Source organism: Onychostruthus taczanowskii, unplaced genomic scaffold (genome assembly GCF_017590055.1).
Source record: "Onychostruthus taczanowskii isolate IOZ18803 unplaced genomic scaffold, ASM1759005v1 scaffold95, whole genome shotgun sequence".
NCBI classification, from domain to species: Eukaryota; Metazoa; Chordata; class Aves; order Passeriformes; family Passeridae; genus Onychostruthus; species Onychostruthus taczanowskii.
The window spans coordinates 2498866-2520401 of record NW_024507546.1 but is presented as its reverse complement, the minus strand read 5'-3'; the positions used below and the strand labels follow the sequence as shown (position 1 = coordinate 2520401).

The window sequence follows — 21536 nt, the reverse complement described above, 5'->3', positions numbered from 1 at the left end:
ACTGAACTGGTGTTACTGAAAACACTGGGAATGAGGTTCTCAAAATCGCATTTATTAACACAGTTTTATATACATAATGTTCTCTACTCACAAACCAAAGAGACTGGAGTAACAAAATACCCTTTTGTACAATGAGTTAGGAAACATTAAGTATTACATTTGGTCCTTTGTACCTGAGAAGCTGAAAACAGCTGTTGATGGACGTCTGATGCAACGCAAATGTTTTCCTGGTTCCAGGCTGCATTAGGACCTGCAGAAGGTGCCCTTCAGCACCAGGAGTTTGCAGCTGCTGGGGCCATGCAAACCCTTGGTGGCAGGGCTGACAGGGAGCTGGGTGTCCATAACCCCTCAGAGAGCAGCTGCTGCACTTCCAGCAGCCTTGGCACAAGGCTGAACACCTGAGGGCAGTGGTGACAGCTGCCTGCTGGGGGTGAGAGCCTGGCCTTCAGCCTGTTCCAACCCTGCCCCAAAGGAAAAAGCCCCTAGACATGTTTCATGTCCCTGCAGAAAATTCATCATCCTCACTTCTGTCACTCCTGGGGATTTCTGAGTGAGCATGTTTGGGTTAGTTTAGGGGATTTTTTGTTTTAGCTCCATTGTCTCCTCTCCAGACAACCAGTTAGGGTCCATTTGGTTCCTGTAATTGTAACAGGAGGCCACAAGCAACAGAAAGAGTAGTAGCACCACAGCATGAATTTTGCCCCCCTTCCATATCCTTGTTGGGAGAAAAAAAGGACTTAATGCAACTCAGTCACGTGACATCCAAACCCAGGACCCACCTTGGATTTCAGATGAGAAAAATCTTTCTGCATGTCTATGCTGCTACATGACAAAGAGAAAGAAGGAAATACAAACTAAAGTCCTGTATTAGCAAGAATAGCTCTATTATCACTGTACATGTTTGTGTATGTATATATTTTTGCCACACAGAGTATACATTCAGTTCTCCCAGATTAAACAGGCATCTATAAAAATAGGCTACGTCTTTCCTCTAGAATTTCCATCACCAGAACCACATGAATTTGCTAACCACTGTACATGAAGGCAGTGCTCAGTTCACTTTATGTTCAACTGCGAAGTCTTACCTTAGCAAGACAATGTCTTTCAAAAGAAAAAATGGAGAAGGGAAAATACAAGTACAGACTAGAGTGTGGGTTGTGTCTTGACTCCACACAGCTCCCCAGCAAGGCCATCCTGGGGACAGGAACACCATCTGCAGGTGATTCTGCCATTGCTGTGGAAGAAGGAAATGTAGCACTTGGCCATTCCACTCCACAAACTTAGGTGACTTCAGCAGAGATGGGAATGCAGAAGGATGTGCACAGCAACTGCAGCAGGATGGAAAGCAGCAGCAAGAATGCTGATCTCAGCAATGCTACTGAGCATTCAGTGCGGGCACAGTTTGGTCAAAAAAACTGTACACTCTTAAAAAAAAAACCCTGTATCAAAGTAAAAAAGCAAAAATATAAATCAAGTAATGCAGCATTTTTTAGGGCAGTTATAATGAACTAAAAATAAAAACTTTAATGAGCCCAGCTGATTTAGCAGTCCATGAAGCTTGTGTGTCATGTTCTCAGAACCAACAAATGGAACGTTCGTATCAGTCTGGTCTTTCCAGTTGCAACAAAACATTCATCCTTGCTGTCTGAATGTTGAAGTGACTGGCAGAAAAGGGCGAATCAGAAGCACGTCAGGAATTGCTTGAACCAATGACCCAAGAGTGGGTGGAACAATTTGAACCATTAAAACAAGCATTAAAGCAAATTTGGCCTAAAAATACAGTTTAAGAGTGCCAAAAAACTCCCCACCAAGGGTACTTCTCTCAGCTGGACTGACTGGAGTAGTTAGTTCTGGTTGGTAAGAACTAGAAGGGTGTTCATGTTCTGGGAGATTAAAACACACCTGTATATTTTAATAAAGGTGGTGTTTTCTTTTAAGTCTAGCTACTTAAGTTAGGAATCTGAGTAATTCTTGCACAATCTAGAACCTCTACTTGCAGGCATGGACAGATGTTAAACAGAGTTCTCACAGTGTTCAGCAGCTTCTGAGCCTGCAGTGCAATTATTGTTAATAATCAGGCATGTAAGACTGTATGAACAACACACGGTACAACAGACCTGCAAAGGCTAGGAAATACAGAATTGAGGCTGAAACTTGCAATTAGGCACAACATGTTCATGAACTGTAAGATCACTTAATAGTTACAGACACCTATCACAGTGTCTGGTCATGAAAGAAAGAGCTGATTGTGGTTTTATCTTGGCTCTGGATTTCCTTACTTCTGTGGATGCAAATCAGACCTTCAGTATGAAATGAGAAGTAATTTGTCATGTTCACTTTTCTTGTTTTCCCATTCTTTGATAAGGGGGCAAAAACAGGGGGAAATAAATGTTTGGTGGGATCCTAAGTTCCCAGAGTACAAATACTGTCTATAGTAATAACAAGGGGGTTTGGAATAAAACAGTAAAAAGCACTTCCATTTTGTGTAACAGATTTAACATACAGTCACAACATACACTGTTACACCCACAGTGTAATCTGTGACTGCATTAAATGCAACAGGACTGCACAATGACATGTCTCAATTATTTTTTGGACAACAGATACAGCCAATATCTGGATTGAGGTTTTTTTTCTGGTTGAAGAGATGCCAGTTCAAACCTTGGACCAACAGCCTATGAATTTGGGATTTTAAAATGCTATGATAGAGATGCGAGAATGCATCTAGAAATTAATAGGGATTTTTTTAATCTGCACATCTGTACTTTAAAATAACTACCCCCAAGGTCAACATTTTATTAAATTATTTTCAATCTAGAGAAAGTGCTGTAAATAATGCAAACTCCTGAAAAATAGGAGTTTCTACAGAAAATATAGACAAACATAGACCTAGCCCCAGTGGATGCTAGTATGCTACTGTACATTTTCTCTTGGATTTAACAGAGCAAGTAAATCAAATCTAGAGCTTTAACCCCTACAGAGTGTTATTGATGAAGACACGGACACGAGTTATTTGAGTAAGTAATCATCACCCATACCAGCCATGTCATTTCACAACAGGCTCTGCAGGTGTAGAGTTGGAAAGATCTCCATTGCTTGCTTTACCAGATTCTTCTACAAAGATAAAAAAAAAAAGGCATGGATCATGTTTAACACTCTAGTTGAAACAAAACCCCTCAAATTCTAGCATATATATATATAGAGAGAGAGAGAGATGCTGATGTCACAGGAACATCTCATGCTGTATTTCATAGTCAGCATATGCAACCTGACTTTGCAGCACAAAAAGTCCTGGCCCTATGAAGAAATTCATATTTGGGGTGAAAGGTCCTTCAATCAGCAGTACTTGTCTAAAAATTACATATACAATGCTCACACACTTTTCAGACTCCAAGTCCAAAGATCATGGTAGAGGGCATAGATACCAGTACCACGTTCAAAACTTTCCACCCTGGCATGCATTTCCAGCTTTTCTCCCTGCAAAACACCATTTCCTGGGAACTGAACAGGTACTACAACAGAGAATATTTAAACTAAAATAAATTAGCTGATGTTCTCCAGAATGGTCTCCTAAAAACTCCAGAGCAGCGTGTCTGTTCTTCCCACAGTGCTTGGAGTTCTTTGAATTTGGTACTTTGTCAGAAGTACAGTGGAGAATTATTTACCAATTCAGTTTTTAATATACTACTGTTCCCTGAGTTTCTAAGTAACTTGTGACCAAACTGCATTTCTGTATCTTGATCCTTAGGAGCATTCTCATTTCTTTGGAAAGAATTTCCCCAAGAGAATCTTTCAGAATTCATGAGGGAGAATATACAACCAGGAATAGAAATGCAAAATACCAGTGTTACCTAGTCAAGACACTACACCACAAATTAAGATCTTACCCTTTGAATATAGAATTCAATGGGAGACCAAGCATATCAAACATCATAATATCTATAGTAACTGCATAATCTGCTATGCAAGTTGAAAGCCACCTGGCACAACAGGTGAAAACCACTTTAACACCACCCAAGGCTCTCATTGTCAACACTGGTAACTGAAGAGGTAAGTATGATGCTGAAGTTACTGAATTTAATATTACTGCAATTTTCCCTGTCCCAGGCTTTTTTCATCAGTTGGGTCTTCTGTGGTGTTGCTTTTTTTTTTCCACACCCCAAAAGCCCAGCTTGAAATTCACCTATTCCAAAGAAGGACTTCTTGAGCTGTTCTTGCTGAGTCTAAATCACCCATGACCTCATAAACCTCTCTCTGGAATACTCAGTCAACCTATGAGCAAGAAGCAGCTACAAAAAAAACCCTCTATTAAGGCACACAATCTCATTAGCTAAAATGTTCTACATATAGGATTCACTCACCTTCTTTTTCTTTCTTTTCCTGACTTTCTTCTGCTGCAGTTTTATCTGCTCTGAAAAAAATTCTTGCACTACTCAGTGAGAAATATAGGAGTTCAAATTCCTAAGGGAAAAGATAAAGAGGCGCATCAGTGTATCACAAATTTGTGGACAAATATCAATGGGATTTTTTATGAGCATCTTAGGCTCCTAGATTTCAGTATCTAAATCACTTAAATGCTCTTGAAAATCTTCCTCCTTTCATTCCTTATTCACATGCATTTTACAAAGCAAATGTCAAATTACATTAAAGGGCAACCTAAGCAAAGCAGCATCACTGCAATAAATCTGTCACTGATCTACTACGGCTGAAAATGAGGTTTGTAGCAGCAGAGAGAACAGAGCAACTAGCCCATGGAAAATCATGCAGCCAATAGTTTAAACAACCACAAGCCTGATCAGTATCTGAACAAGGTTCAGTGATGTGGTTTTTTAACAGAGGACCAAACAGTGCACACTCCTGGGAGCCATGAGGGCATACAGGGCCTTATCTATTCCACAGAATGTAATCACAGGCTGCAAAACTAGCCATTGATGGATTTGTCCCATAGGCTTCTCCAATCAAGAGAGAGAAAGCAGCACACCACAGATGAAACCTGAGCTGCTGTGCTCCAAAATTCAAATGCACCTTTCCTCTATTTGACAGTTAATGCACCATTCAATTTAGCAGCTCAGAATTAACACACAGGCAGTTCCAAGGGTTCACAGCATTATATACAATCCTTGTTATAAGAAGTTCAACCAGAAGATATTCTCTCCTATTTAAGCATTTATGGTTTAGTTGCATTAGATTTCAAATTCCATGGGACAATGAATTCAATGAAACAGGTTTTCAAATATCACAAAAACCAATGATATTCCCCTCAGGTCATACACCATGTCTTTATGCTCTTTTTGCACTGTTGCTGTAGTCAGTGCTCAGGATATTGCTCTCAATGAGCTCCCTCAGAACAGTCAGAACAGTATTTCTGATGAATAAGTGCTGAACCCAAAACAGAACAGAAATTGTTACCAGGACACATAACCAGGCCCGTGCTGTACCTGTAAACAAACTTCCAGTCGCTTCTGGGTAAGGTTCATAGTCTGTAGTAGTTTTTCATCTTGATTAGTGGACTGCACGTTCTGTTGCTTAGCTACTGCTCTTATTTCCTTCACATACTTCTCTCTAACAGACTGGAACCAGTGCAGAGAATCAAACTCCTGGTACTGATCCAAAAGCTTCAGAATGTAAGCCACACCTAGTCATTAACAAACCATGTACTGAAGTCAACATGCAATTAGCAAAACATTTTGTGAATGTCTTCAATGGATGAGCCTAAATTAATAATCCCACGCAAATATAATTTAAATTGTTATTAACTTACAATTAATCTATCAGGAAAAATCACAATAAAGAACAAGCTTGATTTTTTTTAAAACATCACTTCTCCAAATACTTGCATTCCTTCTCATATGGATGAGAACCACAAGCTTGGAAAGAAATTTGGAAGCATCAATACATGTTTAAACTGTCTGCTCCCATACACACCTATTCCGTGTTTAGGAAATTCTGAACACAACCATAATCCTCAAATCCATTGTGCTGAAGCAAAGATAAATCCAAATAAATTATGGGATTTTAAATTATGGGAACAGACAAAGTATAAACAAAACTTTTCTTGCAAATGTCCATTACGTTGGCTTACCCAAAGGTTAGTGAGAGTGCTGAAACTTACCCATGGCAAACCCATCATCAGTGAAAGCTGCTCCACTTTTGTTCTTCTTATTCAACTTCTCCTTGCAACTGATCGAATGCTCCACAAAATTGAGGGTCTGAAAGAACAAAAGGCTGTCTTGGAATCACAAAGAAACTGACAAATGTCACAAAGCACTGTCACACATGCTACTACAGTCTAACTCAAAACATTTAAACACAGCCCTGATCTGGCAAGACCCTTTTGAAGCAAGCCCCAGTGCAACGCAGACACTGACCAGGGGGGGAACGATGACGTAGAAGTTCCGCAGGTGCATGTTCTTGGTGCTGCGGAACTCGGGGGCGAACACGTCCACCAGCATTTTGAAGTACTCTGTTCCCTCTGCAAAGTTCCGGGTCAGGTCACTGAGCACAGAGTCCAGCTGCCTGCAAGGGATGAGCAATGAATTCCCTGCTTCTGCTGAAAATCCTTTTGCTTACACATCTCTTGGGATAACAACCCTCTCTTTGCCCTTTGCCAACATCCACAATCCAGGATTTGGGAGAGTACCCTCCCACTACAGCCTATTTGAATAGTGGGTTTTGATTTCATTGTCTCAAAAAAAGGCCTATGAATAGAACACTTGCATCTTTTTTATCCAAGACCCTGAAAATTTTAAAAGTAGAGCTCAGGCACATAGTGAGGAAAGCTTGTTAGCCTTTGAACAATGATTTCTTCAAGAAATCAGGTTCTAGGTCTACTGCTATCAATGCTACTTCACATTTTCAAAACAACTGCTTCTATCTGCTTCGCTTTGAAACAAATATTTTTGCATAAAGGCAGCAGAACTTTTAACACATACACAAATAACTAATAGCTGCATTTATAAACATAAAATGACAATTTTCTCATCCTACCCCTGCCCCAGACCTTAAAAGCATGATGTTAGTGTACCTTGCTGCTTTTTGTGTTTCTTCTGAGAGTCCCTCTTCTTTCACCAGCTCTTCAAAGTTAACAATATCTTCCAGATCAGGAACAAACCTGAAAACTTATTCTTTGTTAGGATTATGCCCAAGTGTCTGTTGAGCTAATCTACCCTATTTTATAATTTGCTTAATTTAATCTTTTGGGCTTGAACCTAGTCAAGTTATGTCATATCTGTCATACATTCTCATCCAGGCATTATTAACCTCATTTCTAAACACAGACACATCATTAGTTGTACTTCTGTTTTTACTGGGCTATCATCTCCTCTCTCGCACTTGATACTCTTGGTGACTCTACGTTTGCTATTATTTGCAAGAAATATTACTTATTATGTAAAAGTTACTATGTTTTAATGACCTTTCATAAACACAGACAAAATCTGTACAGAAAAAGGTATGAAAGGAATGTGTTTTCCAAGTTCCTCAAGGTTTGTATTATTTTTCCTTAATGCATCCTTGAAATTATTTAACATCACAAATTGCTGGCTTATGGACTGTCTTACTAATGTGTACATTCTATTAACTATTTTGCCGTGTTTTTCCACAGAAATTGTTTTATTTTTAGTGATTTATGTCCATGACTGTACAGCACTGAATCCCAGCACTGTCTTCAATAATTACACTTAAATGAAAGCATACAAATAGAGCTTTTCAAAACTGATGGGGAGTAGGTAAGAGCATAGGGAATAACAGCAAGAATACAGAGCAAGGGGAAGAGAAGGAGCTAAGAGAAAAATGAAATATTTGCAGAAATACCTAATGGCACTACTGCAGCAGTGAAGTCCACCAGATCTTATCATTCGTACATAACCCATAGCATTGCCTTTAAAAACAAGAAAAAACAAGGAAACCATTTATAATTACTTAAACACACACCCACTCTGCATAGCTCCTATAGGCTCTGAAATGTAAATTAAAGTTGCCATGTAGTTCTGGTGCAGAACTTGGCTCTGAAAGCTAAGTTATAGAAGTTAAATTGAACCCTGCTATCAAAAGTCTATGTAGAGAAATAAAACAAAAACGCATCATCAAGCAAAGTTTTGTTCACTTTGGTACAAACTCTTTCCACTGGGCACATAAAACACTTGTAAGTTCAGATCATTCTGTACACTTACAGCACCAGTGGCTGAAAATATCATTGTCAAATCGTGCATCACTCAAGGATAGTTCAGCTAGACATATATCCCATTTTTGAAATACATTAACTAAGCACTAGGTTTTTACTAGGAAATACACTCAACATGGGTAAAAGTCAGCTCCATAACAAAGAAAAGAACTGAAAAGGGAACAGGAATCTATGCAAGCTACAACTGTATTTTAGATTAAGACATGTAAAGGCCATTTCTGTGTAATTAGATGAGAGCATATACTTAGCATGGGCAACAAGTGAACTACTTTCCACCTGACTGGAGATAAATACGGCTTTAGCCTCAGCTAAAAGGTCAGTTACTAGGTGATGAAGACCTCTTCCATTTAATAACATTTATAACATGTTAGATAGCATTTCATACCAATTTGACTTATGAGTTGTCTGAACTGGTCAAGATAGCTCTGGCCATCTGGAGTTATTCCAAGTTTTCTGATGCCACGGTTGAATTTATCTGCTCTTTCAAAGGGATACTAGAAAAAAAAGGTAATTATTTGCAATAATTACCTATCTTTAGAAAAAAAAAACAACTTTTCATAACATCAATAAAATTCTATTGGAAATGTAGTTCTACATCACATTTACAGCTTTGGTTTTTTATAAATTATAGACCTGCTTGTCTGTATTAGTTCACAAGAGTCATTTTACTAAGTCACTTCTGCAAGTTGGTAAGTGAAATAGTTTTACTGTGAAAAAAGAAGTATTCCTAAAACAAATAAGGACTTGACATGCAAAGAAGCTAGCAGTCTATTTTACTAAATACAATGTCTCTCCCATTCTTAAGACAATTTTCTAGGATGAAAAACCAGACTCTCGTTCCCAAATCCCAACATACTAGAATGAGTGCTACATGATCATATCATTTTGGATTCCATTCAAGCAAGCTTATTATTCAAAACTGAAAACTGTTATGCATGAGTTGAACAAGAAGTTTAGAACCTCCAACAGACCATGACTCCATCAAATCATCCTTAAGTCACTGAGAGAATGATTTTAGCCAACTCTGTATTTACAGAGCAGATGGAATGAAACAAAGCCCTCCTGAACACAGACATTGGTAACACTGCATTTGCCAGGAGAAAAGCTGTCCCTTTGTCTGGGGATACACATTTAAATAACAGCAGTGTTATGGTTTGGTCACATGAAAGTAGCACTTCTTTTAGAAAAATACTCTTGAGCCTTCAAAAAACTACTGTACCTTATGATCATTTTGATCCTTGACTTCTCTGAAGAATCTGATGTCTTTGATAAGTCTGGATTTGATATGTTCATCATACATGAACTGGCTAAAAATGTAAAACTTTTTCCTCAAGAACTGGTAAGTGAAATTTACCTAGAAGGCAAAAAGAAAAAAAATAAGTCAAATCAAGAAAGTTAACAAAGTAACAAAAACATCTAATGCCCTGTTTTCACCACATGCCTGAGTAACTTCTAATGCAAGTTCTCAACTTACTTTAATTTCACTGTTTTCAAAGAATAAGGAAAAATTAATAAACATTCTCATGGAAGGCCTACTCTCTTCCAGAAAAAGACCAAGGAACAAGGTCAGTATTTCAGCTGATTACCTGCCCTACACAGCCATTATCTGGAATATCCTGTAACCGTCCTTTTCAAACAATACAAAGATCAAGTGGAAACAGGCAGACATGATCAACTTCCTCAGTCTGTAGAATCTGAATAACCTCCTGACACAACTTTTTCACTTCTTCAAAAAGTTTTCTAAAGTACTCTCTCATCTCATATTTCTCATTTAAGCAAAAACAACTTAACTCACCATCAGAAGTGAGTAAATCTACATCACCAAAAAATGTGTGTAGCAGCATTTTTTGAGACAGTCCCCATTCTCCCACTCTTAGAAGAAAAGTGAAACAAATCATCAAAACTTTAGTTTCAGTAATTTCCACTTCTAAAATAATGACTTGAGAATAGGTTCAATATTTCAGCAAATTCCTTTTCTTTTTTTTTTTTTTTTTTCCTTTTTTGATAGAGCCAGAAGAATAGAAAAAAGGAAACAGCAACAAGGCAGAACTTAAGCAGCAGACTGGACAGCACTGATGTGAATACACCTTTGTAACTGTATCCAAACTTGAGAATCCCAACGATAAATTCCTGCTGCAGCAGACACAATGCACCTCTTTGCATTTACCTTGCAAAGAGGCAAATACCTTTGGCTGGTTAAAATGGCCACCTGCACCTCAGACACCATTAAAAGCTTTGTAATAAGAACTCATTTTTCCAACAAGTGAGAAGAGGTCTGTAGCTTTATTTTGCAAATTGAAAAGCTGGTATTTCTTAAGCATAACAATTACAAGAAGAACTTAAAAAACCAACACTGCATTTTTTCAAGACTTGCTTTAACTGCAGCAGAAGTATCTGTCTACTAAGTGTTGATACGGAGAAAATCAGGGCATACTTTCCAGAACAGTCCAACCAGAACATCTGTTCCTTCTTTGATGTGATTTTAGATCTCTTCCTTAACATTTAGGTAACTGGAAGTGATAACACTCTCAAAACATTGTGATATTGATTTGTGCCACATCCAAGAACTCATTTGTTTTATTAATTCACACAGAACATTATGACTGCATTATCAAAACTGCATAACCAAATAAACTATTAGGAGATGCAAGGAGGAGGTTTTTGTGCACAATCACAAACAAATAACCCAACAGCAGCAGTGCAAAAGATACTCACTGTTGTGTTCATGATTCCTGTTCCGTGAGTTCGAATTGAGTTAGCGATGTGTCGGATATTGATGGTGTTCAAGTGTTTGTTATTACTTGTTCTTTCAATGAAGATCTGGGAGGCAGGGAGGAAAATAAAGTTAAGTACCCAAAATTGGTTCTGTGATAAATTATTGATCTAAATAGCCTATATCCTGAGAACAGCTGATAAGTGATGATTAGGGATAAAACCAAGAAAATCCAGCATGGATTCAATTAACTTTATCTAGTAAATTCTTCCAATTTCTACACATCAGCGATTCAACAATTCTAAGGCAGTTGTTGCATTAAAGACTCCCATATTTGAGATTATATCCTACATTAAGCAGTCTAAACTCTTTTGGCACCTGTTTGCACTTTTGACCCCACATATACCACAGCAATGAGATCCACTACTGGATTAGAAGCTTTGAAAAAAAGTACTGCTTTTCTTTCAGGAAGATGATCATCTTTGTAATGGGCACCTCATTCTCACATTGTGAGAAACCCCAAAGTCTGCTCCCTCTCCATATTCTCCATGTCACTCACCGCTTCATCCCTCCAATAACCCATTTTCAGATACACGTTTTTCAAGCTCAAAAATCACATGATACTTAGCATGTTCTTACAGAGCAGCCAATTATCCTTGCTGCCTTCTAGCTTCCCTGGAAAACTGACATGCAGTGATCCTACTGGCAAAACATTTCCAAAATATGCTAAATAACATTCTCCAAGACCAAGCCACAGCATCCCCCAAGATGTTTTTCTAGAGCACCAGTACTGTTTTATAGCTCTCACTACACATGTTCAGCCTGGGCTTTCCTTACATGTACTCCACTCTGCATTATGCAATCCCTTCAAACTGGAGCCAAATATCAGGAAAAGTGTGGGATGTATCTTACCTGATTATTCAGATTGTAGAGGTAGCGGGATACAAAAACATGAATATTTCTCATGATTTCCAAAACATCCAGACCCTGAAACAATATTATTCATTGAGAATTACTATGATAAAACTTCTCAAGAACTCCTGACACGCCTAACCACTAAGGTGCAGAAATACTGTTTCTGCAGTTATTTGAGGGTATTTTAGAAAGCACTGTTTTCTTTGCAAAATGAAGAACCTCTTTACAATTTTTGTTCAGTGTCTGTAAGATAAAGCTTAGAGGAGAAAAAAGCAGTTCAGCCCATGTTTTAACATTTGCACTCCTGCCTGTTTTTTTCCCAGCTTCCCCTGAAAGAAAGGAATTCTCCAGCCTATACCACAAGGTGTAATTAAACCATAAAAAATAAAAAACGGAGATGTATCTGTTTTCACATTCTAAAATATAGAATCTTGCCTTAGAGACTCCTATAGACATATAGATGTCTACAGAGAAATAAGCAACCAGCTAATTTTCAATACCCAACCAATACAGGTTAACCCAACCTGTATAAAAGACTGAGGTTTGCTATTTACAGGATAAATTTTACAATTGTTTACATTATTTCCCCTAAGGAGTACCTTAGAGAATTGTGCCTAGAGATGATGCTATTTAATTTATGTACCCTATTTCCAGTTGTGCCAGGGATTTCATCAGGCTTTTGAGGCTGGGGGCTTATGAAACATGAGTGTCTTTGAAGTAAAGCTCATACCAAAATCAATGTTATGAAACCAATGTTGTGAAATTGTTTAATTCTTTGTAACAATGTGCTGATCAAATATGGCCAGGAGAAAATCAAAGCTGGAAACAGAAACTGCTTTACAGCACTTCTGTGCCAAAAATACAGCTGAAGTTCTTAGTTCTATGCACTCTTTCAACTTCGGGAGACGCAGCCATCATGAACATTAGGAAAAAAGGGGCTGTATTTCTAAGAGCTTTCACCAACGTGTTAACTCAAATGAGGGAATGAAGCAAACTGCCAAAAATATCCAAGATATTAAAACTCCTGAAGGAAAGTCTCCAGAACTATGCAATCTGTAGACCCTGTAAAAGTGAATATCTTCACCATTAACTTGATGACTCTACAACTTATTCTGAACATCATCATGTTTAGCAGCTTTTAGGGGGCTCTAAGTCACTCTCCTAGAATCTAATTCACAGGTGTCCCAAAGTTCTCCATCACAGCCTGTGAAATGGTTTCTCTAAGCAGAATCCACTAAAGAGCTAGCAATAAACCATGGAAAAAGACCCACCACCCAAAGGTCATTCCAGACTTGTAAGAGCTGTCTTGGCAGCTTGCCAAACTGCTGACACTGAATTTTCAAGAAAACTGCCTCTGACTTTGCATACTCAATTCATTCCATTATGTTAAAAAAATGAACAATTCAAGTCCAACATTACATTAACGAATATCAGTGTGATCTCCAAAGGCAGATAAAAATCCTGCCTCACAATGCAACCAGAAATTAAAGGTACTTTTCCCAAACAGTTCTCTGCTCTTGGGTACTTTCATTTCAGTGACTCAGTCCTACAACAGTGGAATGGTTTAAATTCTATTCCTGCCCTGTGGGCACTGTACCTGCTCCAGAGTCTGGCTGGGAAGGTGAGCCTCAGTCATGCTTAAACCATAGCGCTGGGTTGCCACGTTTCTCATCTCGCTGTAGGTGGCCCAGTCGTGAAGGGCTACGGTTGTTAAGTTGTAGAAGGTCTTGTCCAAATAATGAGTTACATAAGCTGTGAATATGAAGGATGAACTAAAATAATGCTACCTATTTAGTTAGGAAAGTGTGGAAAGAAGTGAAAAGATATACAAAGTATAAGAGATGAAAATAACAGAACCAAGCAAACGTGTAACTCCTCACCTTTTATGTCAATGAACCGGTTGAAAAATCGTATTGGGTTCAGAAAGAAGAAGTGAGCCAGGTCCTTCATGCCAACTCTGAAGGGGTTTCTGTCATCCAGCTTCAGGTGAGTGTGAACTGATAAGCGCAGGTCCTTTTCTATCTCTTTACACAATTTGTCCAGCAAGTGCTATTCAAGAAAGTTAAAAAAAAACCCAAAACAAAACAAAAGGAAAACCCACCAAAACACCAAACACACACACAAACAAACAAACCATAGACAAAAAAAAAAAAGTCATGTTCAGTGTCCACTTACAATGCTCTCTTAGAAGAATCAACATTTCTCTCCACACATATGTGTAAGACTGATTAAACTAGTGAAGAAATCTTTGCTCGGGTAGGGTCACACAAGTCAAAGTGAATAAATACTTGGGAACCAGAAAGATACTGACTTCCTCTCTTCTTGTTCTAGTACAAATAGCAAGAAAAAGCTACACAGCTCAGAAAACATAAAGGTTTACCTACCTAATGCCATTTTTACATGCCTAAAACTTCCACATGTGAGTTTAACACAACTCAGTGAGTATTCTCACTTCTCATTTTAAGGGGAACTAAGCTTAGGGCTATCTATCTAAACAGTAAGAACAAATTCAGTGAGGAAGAGTCTTGCAATAAGAAATTTGGTCTGATTTTCTGAATAACATGTAATGTTTTGTCTTGAACTAGGCAAATAAAAAGCGTATTTCAAAGGTTAAAAAACTAAGACTCGTGAAATCCAAATTTGCATTTTCTTTGTCAAACCCCCTTCATAATTCTAGACAATAATTCAGTCAAGAGGGCATCTGTATTTGCAGAGCCTTCACTACTAAAAGCCATGCATGGAAACTACGAACAGTAGCATTTATTTTAGGCATTCATTCAAACAGAAGCTAATCTAACAAAAAGCACTCCTCTGTCTGCACAGTCAAATCTGTAACTGAGGTTTTGTTAATTTACATAATTTAGAGTGCAGTATTTTCATGTTCCCAGCCAACATGGATACCATTAAACATGAGTCAAAACCGTCAGTCAAATCAAACACTTTCCTATTTATTAAAACCCTCACACCGAAGCTCTCTGTGCTATTTTACACATCATATCAGATTTGCTACAATAGATGCTAATGTGAGCTGAAGATATTTCAAGCACAGTGGTGTGTTTAATTCCCAACCACAACAAATTACCTCATTGAGCACTTCCATAATTTCTTTGTCATAGCATTCCAGAAGCACCTCATACGATTCCAAGTGTCTTGCATGCATCATAGGAGGTACACAGTCCCGTAGTGCACTAAACATATACTTATTAAAAAACACATATTATTAACAGACAAATATGCCACCAGCACTTCCAACAGTGTTCAAAGCTAACAAAAATCAGAATCACTAGTCTTCCCATTTTCATTAAAAACTGACTTCGTAAACCCTACTGAAGTGTCCTGTCCTTAATCTGAGGTATTATTCGCTACTGACTGGAAGATCCTAATTATTAGCTATTTCATCAGAAATTATTAGCACTTTATTCATTTCAGTACTGTACAATCCTGGAACAGACATTTGATTTTTATCAGGATTGTCATGCCAAAGCCTGATTCACATTTGCAGCACGTACATATTACTTCAACAAGGGGAGAAGAGATGAGGGGTGGAAAAAACTACAGGACAACTATCTAACACAGAATCAGTGAACACAGTGGTATCTGCTTTAGAAATATGTAACCACAAAGAGGAACAAAGGTTCTTAATGTTCAAGCCTAGCAGGTGTTCATTTCAAATCGGAATGAAGAGAGAAACAAAGAGACAGACAGACACAAAGTTAACAATAGCAATCCCAGATTTTTTAAAGAAATCTAATAGATAGATTTAGAACAGATATGGCTTTTATATCCTCCAGAATGAGAAGAAATGTCTGACTCAGTAGTAGTCAGGGATTTGCTTTTTGAGCTTTTCCTTTAAGAGCTTCAGTCTGAGGTTTATCATCTCTTCATCTGAATCTGTCACAACAGTCAGTAAGTTGTAACATTATTACTTACATGTAGTCTAGCAGAATCCACTGCATTTTCATAGACATCATCTAAATAGATTGGAAAGACAGCTCGATGCCAGTACAAGAAACAACAGTCGCACTGTGCTCGAACTCTGGAATAAAAGATTAATTGTTAGACACAGATTTGGAAGAAACCATTCTTCTAACACAGCAAATGTGTTTAAACTAAAGACAAGTGCATTTCAAGCCCAAGTTTTACCATTACTTTAATGTTCCACATGCACTGACCATCAGAAGAAAGTTCTTTATTAAAAACTTTTTTTTCGTTTTTAGCCTGTTTATAAATAAAAGATACTTGCTTTTGAGGAAAAGTTAACTCAGTCTCTGAAGGACTTAAATCTTACATTACAGCAAATTCCTAAATAACTGTTTTCTTATTACATGCAATTAGTAGCCTAGAGATCAAACATATATTCTAAATTTCTCCTGTAAGTCAAAGGAGAAACAGGCCCCTCCTGATGAATTCTTGAGATAAATGCAGACAGATTGTATCTCTGAGTCGACCACTAAATGTGTTTGTCTCTCTCCTAAAAACTGCATGGAACCCAGATATTCACTTGGCTTACAAATGGCCAGCATGATGTAACTTGAGTGTGCACAGAAACTACAGCAGCAGTAAAACATGGTTCACATGTAAACTAGCAGCCCAGTCTCCCAAACAGACTGGTACTAACTGAGAAATGGTGGGGTTGGGTTAAGGGGAGCACTTCAGATTATCATAAAACAAAGTCATCCAAGAAAGTCACAGGACTTCTAAACAATCAACAGCCAGGTGAAATATGACTTGTGCAGACAAGAAAGCTTCTGGCTTAACTCTGGAATTCTTTCTGTCCATCCTGGTCTACAAAACTTGCAAACATCACCACCAGCATGCAGAGACCAGATTTTGCCATTCACACAGCGAGGATCCAGCTCCCCCAAGAGACTATGCTACCTCCTATACACCGCTGTCACCGCTTACCTCTCCGTAAGTTCACTGATCAAGTCCAGTTTTTTCAGAACTAACTGAAGGGGAATAAGTTCTTCATCTTTAAATGTTTTCTGTAGAAATGAAGGAAAAAAAAAAAGCACAAGATCACAAGCTGCTATTTTTTCATAAGACACTCCACCAAGCAAAGGAAGGGCTGGAACAATGAGGGCACTTACCATCTGTGTCCCCACGCTCAGTGCAAGGGAAACAATCAGTCGCCTCTGTTTCGTGCTTGGCCCATTGAGGGTGTTCTCAGCCAGCACCAAAGCAGAGAGGACATCCAGGCGCTGCTCACTGTACTTCTTATCAGAAATCACCCTTTTCTTGATGACAAAAAGACACAAATTCAGAGAAAAGTTACCTAAGCCCAAAGGCAACAGCTCACTACTTCTTCCCAAAGTTTGTGGACTTGTCATAAATTGAGTATTTCTGCAAACATGTTTTGTGAACAGAGTTAACTGAATGCAAATTCACTTACTCTGCCAATTCAGTGATATCACCTGTCTATACTCTTGGAATATGTGCAGCCAACATGAACATAGGTTAAGTCATACTAATGGATCCTTCTATTTACCAACATTTGCCTTTTTACATATTTTCTGATAAGTAATCAAAATATCAAGAACTGCTCACACAAGTGTTCTTTTCAATATCCTTCAATGCAAAAGTTTTAACCTATTTTTATTCATTTAAAAATAATTGCAATGTAATTACAGATATAATTTGAAAAGTTTTTGAAAGTTATCTATATATATATATATCTATGAAGTGTTTGAAGATATATAATTTTTCTTAGTGACTTTGAAGTTTGGAAACTCTTCAGTTCATGCTACTCCTGCTACATATATATCTGTATATAAATTTTTATAGATACAACTATTTTTTTCCTTACCCTAGAAAACACAGAGATGCCAGATACATAAATTGAGATTACAGCCAAACAAAAAGGAAATTTCATAGTTGCACCAGTAACAACAGCATACATCCTTCGTAACTCTGCTACTCAATGTGATGAAATAATACAACCAATCAGTAATACATCAGAACAGGCATACTAAAGTCTCATTTTTCCCTTTGACCTGAATTCTGAAATTCAAGGTTTGACAAGCAAAAGAAACTATTTTATCTCACAGTGAAACAGAGAATTTATGCCCACAGTAGGCTCCTGTAAGCCATCATGTAGTGCTATTTTGCCAAGAAGCCATAGATTTAAATAACAGCCTGTTTGCTTAGACCTGCAACAGACTGCTTTATGAATGTGCATCAGAAAAGATGGAAGCAAAGGTCAGTTTGTGAAAATTCACTAGAAATAAAATCTAAAAAGAACACAAGAAGAAGATAACAAGAGATGCAGCAGTTTAGAGGAAGAGGGGAATTCTTGGTCAAAAACCAGGTAACCATCTGTGCTGTCCAGTTTTCTAGGAAAAAGCTTGGAATGACTGGAAAGCTTATACATCTCTGGATTATGATAGAGCATTACACTACAGATGTTGGAAAAATACAAAAACTACTTTAATTTAAACTCAATATTTTTAAAAATACTTAGGGAGACTAATTGTTAGAACTTTGATTACATACCTTGGCCACAGAGATAGAGTGAAGAGCCTGATACTGCAGATGCTGAGTGATGTGTGTCACAGAGTCTGCCACAACCATGCTTCTTCGGTAAAACATATGCTCTATTGCCTGAAGTCAATCCCAAAACACATTAGCTCATGCAGTTACCAAAATTGCTGCCTTAGGAACCTGGCTTTATGCTGTGTGACTTATCCACACTGCAAATACAGACTCTTTCCATTTTGTAATGTGCTGTTACTAGCAGTTACAACTAACCCTTAGAAACCAAGAAAATAAAACTATTCAGGAGTATAAAAAAGTTTTAGGACTGATCTAAGTTTTGTTTTTTGGTTTGGGATTTTTTTTCAGTTTTGTTTACCACTGCTTGCTGAAGTTATCCTGAAAAAGAGTATCTTCCTTTTGGAAAAACTACCAGGAGAAATGTGAATTGCCACATGTGGGGAGGAACAATCTCCCATACACCAGTATATACCAGGAATCACCCAACTGGAAAGCAGCCTGGAAGGAAAGGACCTGGGGGGTCCTGGTGAACAGCAGGTTGAGTGCAAGGCAGCAATGTGCCCTTGTCCCAAAGAAGGCCAACAGCAGCTTTGTCTCCACTGTACAGCACTTTGCTGGCAGCTCCAGGGAGGTGACCCTTCCCCCTGCTCAGCACTGGCGAGGCCAAATCTGGAGTCCTGGGTCCAGTTCTGGGCTCCTCAGTACAAGAGAGACACAGACACACTGGAGAGAGTCCAGCCAAGGGTCATGAAGGTGATTCACAGACTGGGGCACCTCAGATGTGAGGAAAGGCTGGGAGAGCTGGGACTGCTCAGCCAGAGAAGAAAAGACTTGGAGGGGGATCTTGTCATTGTACATAAATACCTGGAGGGAGGGCACAAAGAAGATGGAGCCAGGCTCTTGTCAGATGTGTCCAGTGACAGAAAAAGGGGCAATGGGCACAAACTGAAACACAGGAGTTTCCCTCTGAACATCAGGAAACACTTTGTTGCTATGAGGGTAACCAAGCACTGTCATAGCCAGATTGCCCAGAAAGGTTGTGGAGTCTCCACACTTGCAGATATTCAAAAGTCATCTGGACACAGTTCTAGGTGTTCTAGGTGTCTCTGCTTGAGCAGGGGTAGGTTGGACCAATGATCTCCAGAGATCCCTTTCAACCTCAAACATTCTGTGACATCAACTAAGCCAGTTAGAAGGAGTAAAAAAAACAAAAAAAAAAAAAAAAAAAAAAACAAAAAAAAACCAAAAACCAACCAAACAAACAAACCCAGTCCTAGGCTCCCTAATCTATTCTCTAACCACTCTCAAACAAGAGGCCATGCATGCAAAAACACTTCCCATCACAGTTTCTTTTTTTTAATACAAGATGTTTGGTCAATGTTCTCTGTAATGCCTCCATGAAATAAATAATTTTCATCCAGTGACCTACCTTCAGAAGCTCCACAAGTCTGCACAAGGCTTTTACTGAGGTTTTGGTCATAGGTTTTTGCATTGACAAGTAAAGATTCATTGTCATTTTAATGATGGTGCTAAGACTGTATGCATAAAGAAAACCCTAAAATGAAATGAATACAAGGGGAAGAAAAATTAAAAATCAGTATTTCCACATGTCAATAAAGTAAGTGTTCTGTGTTCTGTTCCATACATGACAGACAGCTGATCTTTGCCCCTGCACAACAGAGAGCCTATCACTCCACTAAGCAAGCCTGGGATCCCAAAGCTGAATGAGATCCTTTCATTAGCAGACACCATGAAACTGCCTATGACTCATTAGATCATCTGATTAACCTCTTCTAAAGCCTTTCAAATTAAATACAGGTTAGTGAGTCAAATAATCACAGAGCCTCAAAGGTCTAATAGTTTCAGTCTACTGTAAACCAACCCATCAAACAATTTCTATCTCCCCAAGAAATATCCCATCACAAAAAACTATCTAAAACTTCCAAATTCTGTGGAACAAATACACTGACAGTATTTAGACAGTTTCACATTTTCTAAATAGAGATGTTCATCCCACAATAAAGATACTAATCATTTCTACATCAATATATGCTAAGCTTTAAGCTTTTAAACACAATGTTGATTATATACAACATGGCTAACAATTATTAAACTTACTTCAAAGAAAAAGTAGTAACAAAAAAAAAAAAAGGAAAAAGAAACTAGGAAAATACAGTAAGTGGTGCAGGAAACTGAAAAAATTGCTCCATACTGAATTAAATCTACTGCAACTAATTCAAATGTAAAAAACACAGATCCTAGTATATGCCTATTTTTAGCTAAAGGAGACTCAGGTTCATGCTTTTTTCACAGACCTATTCTCATCAAATTTCTGCCAGGTAGATAGATACTTATGAAAACTAGCAAAAAATAAACTCAGAAATAAGATGCATCTTATATAAGACTGCATGCTGTTTGTAGGCAAAAAAAAACCCATCTGTCTTGGAACATAGGAAGATTCTGACGAAGTACCATCACTAAGAAACAACACAAAATCTTTACTGGGAGTATGTACTGTCCTATATAAAACTAAATACACACTGGTTGAGTCCACTATAAGTACCTCATGACTCAAAAGGAAAGAAACCCAAAACCTTTACTACAGAGAAGATTAAGCTTTCTTGATTTCCCATGTCAAGAGAAAAATCCAAAATTCTAGCCACTGAATAGTTCCCTTTCCACACATTCTTTATCAAAAGAACTTTAAAAGATTTTCTTGGAAGAGTACTGGGCATTAAAAGCTTCATAAGAATTCCAAAACTGTGAAATTACACACCAGTGATCACAGAACTCCTGTGATTTCTTTTTATGTTCAACAATTTGCACCAAAACATCAGTTTGCTGCATCACCACACTAAAAGATTGCACACCTGGATGAAGACATTGCAGCGGTTAGAAAGATCTTCAGAAAACTTTGTTGTGCGCTGCTCCTTGGACAAGATGGATTCCATTTTTGTCATCCACGAACTCACAAAAACATAATATGACTGCATATCTCTGTGGAAGGAAACAGAGAATGTTACTCACTTCAAGTAAGAGGATTGTGAAGATTTTCTTATTTCTTTCCAAATCTTTCCCTTGCAAGGCAAATATTTTAAACCTTCAGTCCCTGAAATAACTCACCTTTCCAAAAGTATCAGAACCCTATACTGATTTACATTTTAATTCTCTGCAGGTAAGGATTAGTTAGTTTGCCAATTATGTCTGTATAATGAGTCAAAAATCATCTACTTT

The 21536-nt window shown here is 38.0% G+C and overlaps 1 protein-coding gene across 7 annotated transcripts in view; it reads right to left on the bottom strand.

Moving 5' to 3' along the window:
- Positions 1-21536, bottom strand: part of WASHC4 (WASH complex subunit 4) — a 40511-nt gene that overhangs the window by 1492 nt on the left and 17483 nt on the right. Inside the window, exons 14-34 of one of the 7 annotated variants that reach the window (XM_041426858.1) lie at positions 21173-21299; positions 19732-19857; positions 18303-18410; positions 16901-17047; positions 16716-16795; positions 15741-15846; positions 14893-15009; positions 13691-13859; positions 13408-13562; positions 11808-11882; positions 10898-11002; positions 9402-9536; positions 8568-8676; positions 7813-7879; positions 7025-7111; positions 6369-6516; positions 6113-6209; positions 5439-5635; positions 4362-4461; positions 3039-3114; positions 41-1661 (exon numbers count right to left, since the gene is read on the bottom strand). In XM_041426858.1, the coding sequence (XP_041282792.1) occupies positions 3047-3114; positions 4362-4461; positions 5439-5635; positions 6113-6209; positions 6369-6516; positions 7025-7111; positions 7813-7879; positions 8568-8676; positions 9402-9536; positions 10898-11002; positions 11808-11882; positions 13408-13562; positions 13691-13859; positions 14893-15009; positions 15741-15846; positions 16716-16795; positions 16901-17047; positions 18303-18410; positions 19732-19857; positions 21173-21299 (2323 nt within the window). In that variant the 3' untranslated portion in view covers positions 41-1661; positions 3039-3046. Of the gene's footprint in view, positions 1-40; positions 3115-4361; positions 4462-5438; positions 5636-6112; positions 6210-6368; positions 6517-7024; positions 7112-7812; positions 7880-8567; positions 8677-9401; positions 9537-10897; positions 11003-11807; positions 11883-13407; positions 13563-13690; positions 13860-14892; positions 15010-15740; positions 15847-16715; positions 16796-16900; positions 17048-18302; positions 18411-19731; positions 19858-21172; positions 21300-21536 lie in introns of those variants that run through there. The other 6 variants (XM_041426859.1, XM_041426860.1, XM_041426861.1 and 3 more) reach the window with 6 other exon arrangements.